The following is a 7,686-nucleotide window of genomic DNA, read 5'->3' on the forward strand; positions in this document are numbered from 1 at the left end:
TTTATCTGTATATAAGATATAAGGATAGCTTAAGTTGGTTATGCAACTTTGTTGGCCTTCGTCAAGAGTATGCATAAGTTAAGTTTAAGACGGTCAAGAAATGATGGGTCCAAACTTAACTAGCATTTTATGATTTGTTGGCCATCGTCAAGGTCATAAAAGACTAGGGGCGAAATCATATCAAGAATTACAAGAATGTAAAAGACAAAAATTGTCTACCAATTATTGAGTATATAGATTTGTTTGCCATCGTCATGGTTGATATATTCAATGATAATTGGATCTTGATCCTACTTGAAAACAAGGGGTTGTTTTCTTATCACCTCTTATAAAGGTTTTGAGGGACTCGAAAAATAGTGGGAGGCATAACTTAGATAAAAATGAACCAAATCTATTTTATGTATTGAACATATTGAACATTTGCTAAAATATTTTTTCTCTCTTTCAGGCCATTATGTTTGGCTTAAAACTCATACTAGAATAGAACAAGTTAACCGGTCCTAACTACAAAGACTGGTGTAGGAATGTTAAAATTGCCCTAAATTATGACAAAGTAGCATATGTCCTCACAACGTCGGAACCCGTTCTAGGCCCAGAACCCACTGTAGCGGATAATGAAATCCGCATAAAGTGGGATAGAGATTGTTCACTTGCTCAATATCTCACAATTTCCTCTATGGATTTGGTCCATCAGAGGCAACATGAGAATATGGATGTCAGATCCATATTTCGTAATATAGAAGAACTGTATGGCGAGCAACCGTGATAAATGAAGTACGCGGCGTCTAGGAATTTGTTCCAGACGAAAATGACTGTGGGATCTTCTGTTGGGGACCACGTCCTCAAAATGATCGCCTATGTCAATGAGCTTGAACTTTTGAATGTAGGCCTACATGCAGATAGATATATAGATATCGTTCTGAAGTCCTTAACACCAACCTACTCCCGATTCATATCACAGTTCTTGATAATGGATCTGGAGCCCACTCTTCCTGCCTTGCTCAATTTGTTAAGACAGGAGAAGAGTTCTATGAAAAAGGCACAAACACCAGCCTTGGTTATAGGGAAATCTTCTTCCACTTCTAGCAAACTGGCTGCCAAGAAAAAGGGAATGAAGAAAACTACTAAACCGAAGAAAGGTGTTAAGAAGGCTGTCAAGTAGGACAAAGGGAAGGTAAAAATGACGACTGCAGAATGCTTCCATTGTCACAAGTCAGGACACTGGAAAAGAAACTGTCCTGAATTCCTAGCCTCACTCATCAAGAAGAAGCAAGTTGTTGCTTCATCTTCAGGTGCGTTGGTTACTCATAATTGTTTTTCTATAAATCCTACATCTTGGGTATTAGATACCGGATCAGGATTTCATATCTGTAATTTGTTACAGGAGCTGAGAAGTTATAGAAAGCTTGATGCTGGAGAGATGACCCTACAAGTTGGTAATGATGCAATAGTTACAGCAGTTGCAGTTGGGGATTTTTATCTATATTTACCAAATGGAAACATTTTGATTTTGAATAGCTGCTATTTTGTACCAACTATAATGTGTAATATAATATCCATATCTTTATTAGATAAAGATGGATATATGTTCAAGTTGGAGAACAATGTTATGAATATCATATATAATCAAAAGTTGATTGCTTATGGAACATTGTGTAATGGCATCTGTATTCTTAATCAAAATACAATTCTGAATACTCATCACGCTAATAAAAGAAAGCACTCAGTTATGAACGATGCTTTCTTATGGCATTGTAGACTTGGTCATATTAATAAAGAAAGACTTGGCAAGCTACATAAACATGGATATTTAGATCCATTTGACTTTGAGTCTTATGATACTTGCAAGTCCTGTCTTAAAGGCAAAATGACCAAGATTCCATTTACGGGAACTGGAGCAAGAGTTACAGAACTCTTAGGACTGATACATAGTGATGTATGTGGTCCTATGTCTACAATGGCTAGAGGTGGCTACTCCTACTTTATTACTTTTACTGATGATTTTTCAAGATTTGGACATGTTTTTTTGATGAAACACAAGTCTGAAGCATTTGAGAAATTTATCTAGTATAAAAATGAAGTAGAGAACCAAACGAGCAAGAAAGTTAAAATTCTTCAATCGGATCGAGGAGGTGAATACTTAAGCTTGGAATTCTTGGGTTTTTTAAAAGAGAATGGGATTCTCTCTCAGGTTACTCCACCCTTTACACCACAGCTTAATGGCGTATTAGAAAGGAGGAATCGTACCCTATTAGATATGGTACGTTTCATGATGAGTAACGCTAAGTTACCTTTTTCATTCTGGGGGTATGCGTTAGAAACAGCAGCACACTTACTGAATAGGGTTCCAACTAAAGCAGTGCCTAAACCTCCATATGAGATATGATATGGGATGAAACCACATCTTAATTATATTAAGATTTGGGGATGTCATGTTTATGTAAAAAAGCAAGATCCTAAAAAGTTAGAGGCACGTTCAATATTGTGTAAACTTGTAGGATATCCAAGGAATTCCCATGGATATCAATTCTACCACATCGATGAACAAAAGATAATTGTTTCTTGGTATGCTACCTTCTTGGAGAAGGAATTTCTTAAAAAGGAAATTAATGGGAGCATGATAGAACTGGAAGAAATTTCAGAGATACAAATCAATACTGATAATTTAGTAGAAACAGAAAATTCAGTTGTACCAGAAGAACCTCAACCACTCCTCAGATATCCAAGGCGATCTCATGCACCTAAGAGATAATATGATTTTCTCATTGAAGGTAGCATGTTAGATCACATCATAGATGATGACGAACTATTGAGTTATCAGCAAGCCTCTCAGAGTAGGGACTCTGTTGCTTGGCATGATGCAATGAAATCCAAAATAGACTCTATGTACACCAATAAAGTATGGATCTTAGACAATGCTCCTAAAGGGGTGATACCCATAGGTTACAAATGGTTGTTTAAGAAAAAGATGGGTGTAGATGGGAAAATAGAGACTTTTAAAGCTAGACTGGTAGCTAAAGGTTTTCGTCAAAGACCTGGTTTGGACTACGATGAAACCTTTTCTCCAGTGGCTATGCTAAAGTCTATTCGGATCCTACTTGCTATAGCTGCTCACTATGACTACGAGATCTGGCAAATAGATGTCAAAACTGCCTTTCTAAATGGTGGTTTAGAAGAGTGCATATATATATCTCAACCGGAGGGATTTGTAGTCAGTGGGAGCAGTGAAAAAGCATGTAGGTTGCTTAAATCCATTTATGGACTGAAGCAAGCATCATGGAGATAGAACATCTGTTTTGATGATGCTATCAAAGAGTTTGGTTTCATCAAAAATCCAGATGAACCATGTGTGTATAAAAGGATAATTGGGAGTATAGTATCGTTTCTTATTTTGTATGTAGACGATATACTCTTAATTGGTAATGACATACTGTAATTACAAGCAGAAAAAATTTGGCTATCAAAAAGATTTTCCATGAAAGATTTGGGTGAAGCATCATGTATGCTGGGTATTCAGATTTATAGAGATAAATCTAAAAGGATATTAGGATTATCTCAATCTAGATACATTAGCAAAGTGCTAAAACGATTTAGCATGAAAAATTCCAAGAAAGGTTTCGTACCTGCATCTCCTGGAATCTCCCTCTCTAAAAAGATGTCTCCCCAGACTGATGAAGAGAGGAAATGCATGATTCTAATTCCTTATGCCTCGGCAGTAGGATCAATCATATATGCCATGTTATGTACTAGACCGGATATCGCTTATTCACTCAGTATGGTAAGTAGATACCAATCTAATCATGGAGAAGAGCACTGGAAAGCAGTCAAAATATACTTAAGTACCTGAAAAGGACTAAAGAGTGATTTTTGATATACGGCAAAAGTGACCTCCAAATAGAGGCTTTTTCTGACTCAAGCTTTCAGAGCGATATCGATGATAGTAAATCTGTTTCAGGATATGTTTTTACCCTCAATAGAGGGGCTGTCAGTTGGAAATGTTCCAAACAGGACACAGTAGCAGACTCTACTATGGAAGTCGAATACATTGCGGCAAATGATGTAGCCAAAGAAGCTGTCTGGATGAGGAAGTTCCTTTCAGAGCTGGAAGTTATTCCCACCATTAAAGATCTAGTACATTTATACTGTGATAATAATGCTACAATAGCTCTGACAAAGGAACCCTGATCTCACCATAAGTCCATACACATTCTGAGGAAGTATCACTTGATCAGGGAGATAGTTGATCGCCAATAGATCAAGATTGAAAGAGTAGACACAAAAGATAATATAGCAGATCCATTCACAAAGGCAATTGCTCGTACACAATTTGAAAAACTTGTTGAGCTATTGGGTATTAGATACTATAATGATTGGTCTTAGTGCAAGTGGGAGTTTGTTAGATATAGGTGCCCTGCAGGCAATAATTGTATATTGTAACAGGACCTATATGAATATAACATCCTTGTTCAAAATAATAGTATGCTATTTTGGTCAGATTTATCTGGTATTTTCATACAGATAAATTCCTTAGAATGATACTAGACTATCAGACATTTCGGATATGATCGTAATGAAGAGATCTGATTTGTCGTTAACGTATATTCTAAAATGTTCCTAGTCAATGAAGTGTTGAAATGAGACATCATCACTTTGGAAAGACTAGTGTATACTCTATTTCTCCTTTGGTAGGATGATGATCCATCTCTTGGATCAATGATGTGAGACATCAAGATATAGTATACAGGTGACTCATTAATAAATGAGTTGACTGAACGACTCACTAAGAACATCTAGTTGGTGATTATACTTAACTGTCAAATAGAAGTTCTCAAGTGATATAGTACATAGTAGTCTCTTGACCTGAGGCATGAGTGCAATATCTTACATGTCAATATAGGTGTACTTAGACTTTTACCTAACCACAATTCTCATCGAGTTGTGCATAACGGTTCTTGTTGGGTACATCCCGAGGCATAAGTAGATATTAAGATGCCAATATGGGATTCGTCTCTCCCAGTATAGGAGGTTAATGTCATAAGATTGTTTGATATAATTATAACCTAGAAATCCTTGGCCGAGGTAAATAAGATAAACTGAGTGTTAGTTTAATCTTATAGGTTATGAGTTTAATATCAACAAACACTAATTAAGGTTTGACAGTTTTCCATACTCTAGGCTCAATAGTTTGACATGGTTTGACGAAGAGATCAGACTGTACGCCATTATCACTGAGTGGTCCTGATAAAATTGGATAAGCATCTTGTGGACCTTAATCACAACTCATACCCGGATAGTCTTCATGTGCAGCTAGCACATCTGTTGTACTTGTGGATATGATCCACTACCGAGTTTTGGAGTTGGGCCCTAGAGTCACACTAAGCGCGTACTTGAATCCTATGAAACACAATTTATAGAGTGATGCGTATGATTGATACGCATATATGATTTTTTTACCGGATACACATAAATGGTTATGTATATTGGTAAAATCGGAATGCTATGTGCTTAGGAAATGAATTCTAGTATTTTACCCATAAAGTTAACTTTTAGTCAACTAGTTGACTTTTTGGTCAACAATTGACTTTTGGTCAACTCTTGATAACTCTAGCAATCTTTGAGTAAGAGGAAGTAGTAGGATTTTAAGAACCCCGGGGTGGATATCTTGCCTCTCGTTTCAAGCAGCATCCAATAACTTTCGGGTTTACTTAAAGAGTTGGAGATCCACTACGTGGAGTTTTCTGCATCAAAGAGAGCAAGCTAAAGGTTGTTTGATTCACTATCGAATCACGCTACAAAAGTATGACTTTCAAACCTTGTATGCTCTCTTAACAATAAGAATCATGTTAGATTTAATTAGACGGTCCATATGAATATTTCATGCTCTCTACATGCTTAGTAATTTTTTTTCATACATGTCTTCCGCTGTGTATTATGCATGTAGACATAGCACGATTTCCTTCATGGTATCAGAGCCATGGTTCCATCTAATTGAATCTTAACATGTGCATCTAACTCATAGAGGACCTTATTCTTGCTTCTAATTTCTAGTTTAGATGAAACTAGTTAATTAATTCAAGTTATTTTGTAATAAGTTATACAAGTTGTTGATTCAAAAATATGATTTTTGGTTCATAAGTTTTTAGGAGTAAAACAACACTTGTATAAATTGTAAAATAATTAATTACAACTAGTGTAGTTGTATGTTAGAAGCTTGTTAGTCATATTTGAGGTTGGATAATCCTTATGCTATCTAGTTTCCAATATGTTGCAAAACTAGATAGATGCATATTTCTTAATGTTGATTATGTTATATGATTTATCATCTTGCGTGGATGTTATGTTTATGGATGGTAGTGGACAACTATTCTCTTGCATGTTTTGTATTTATGTAATAAAGTTAGAAATGTAATAATTATTTACGACCTCTTCCCTCCCCGAGCATGGGCTACGCCTATGGGTTTAGGCACTTGCTCACCGATCATGGGCTACGTCTACGGGTATAGGCCCTTGTTCGGGTGTGGGGGGGTTATGGTTGCTTAGTTTAGTTATTTCATTTATAGCTTTTGCCTTACATTTAATGCAATATTATTACCCATCCTACGAGATGGTTTTTCCATTATAAATGGGGCTTGCATGTCCTATGTTTATATGATTGTAATAATACAGAGTTTGCAAGGGAGCAAGCACCGCAAGGAGTTGCATAAGGCTTGCTAAAATATAATTAGTGTAGTTGTATTTTATTTTCTTTAGTTGTCCACTACCATTCTATGTAACTTTTACATTATATATAATGATATGTTGGTTGTGCCCTAATTGTAGATGTCAATACAATTGTGTGCTATATTCTGTAAAGTTTATATCTCTATCTCACTAGAGAATAGTTTTTATTATAAAAACTCATTTTTAAACTTTGTGAGACATGGCAATAAGACTTTATTGACCATAGAGTGGTGAGATCGACATTAACATATTGTTAGTGTGAAAGATAAATAAACCTAAAGCAGTTAAAAGAGATTTATTTAGAACGAACTTTTAACTAGTGTCTAGGAAAGTAATTATGAGATATAGCTCATGATGTGATGCCCAACTTAAGATTAGGGGTGATGCCTAATCTTTCGTGCTTTAGTCTTAAAGAGCGGTGGTTACTTAATTAAGGTCCGATGAATATTCCCGGTGAATATCTCAGAACCCTCCCACCAATCTTGTACTTACCTGGCTAGTTTAATTGTTGCAAGTATAAATATAGAGCATATTTAAACTATATCAAGTTTGATTACGGTAAAAGATTTATGAAATCGTCCGTAGCTCTCAATCATTTCAGTTGAATACTACTAAGCTTATAAATACTTTGTTTGTTGGCTATCGTCACGGCAATACTATTCTATGGCTAAGTAGTATTCATCTGTATATAAGATATAAGGATAACTTAAGTTGGTTATGCAACTTTGTTGGCCTTCGTCAAGAGTATGCATAAGTTAAATTTAAGCCGGTCAAGATGCAACTTTGTTGGCCTTCGTCAAGAGTATGCATAAGTTAAATTTAAGCCGGTCAAGAAATGATGGGTCCAAACTTAACTAGAAATTTAAGCCGGTCAAGAAATGATGGGTCCAAACTTAACTAGCATTTTATGATTTGTTGGCCATCGTCAGTGACATAAAAGACTAGGGGCGAAATCATATCAAGAAT

The 7,686-nt window shown here is 35.8% G+C and overlaps 1 protein-coding gene across 1 annotated transcript; it reads left to right on the forward strand.

Moving 5' to 3' along the window:
* LOC109831225 lies at nucleotides 770-1,162 on the forward strand. Its single transcript, XM_020398562.1, has one exon. It carries the CDS (start codon nucleotides 770-772, stop codon nucleotides 1,160-1,162), a length of 393 nt encoding a protein of 130 aa, XP_020254151.1.

The sequence above is a fragment of the Asparagus officinalis genome, chromosome 2 (genome assembly GCF_001876935.1).
Source record: "Asparagus officinalis chromosome 2, Aspof.V1, whole genome shotgun sequence".
NCBI classification, from domain to species: domain Eukaryota; kingdom Viridiplantae; phylum Streptophyta; class Magnoliopsida; order Asparagales; family Asparagaceae; genus Asparagus; species Asparagus officinalis.

Bases quoted from the DNA above. Each gene is read 5' to 3' on its own strand.
- LOC109831225 (XM_020398562.1), top strand. From the start codon at position 770: ATGAAGTACGCGGCGTCTAGGAATTTGTTCCAGACGAAAATGACTGTG.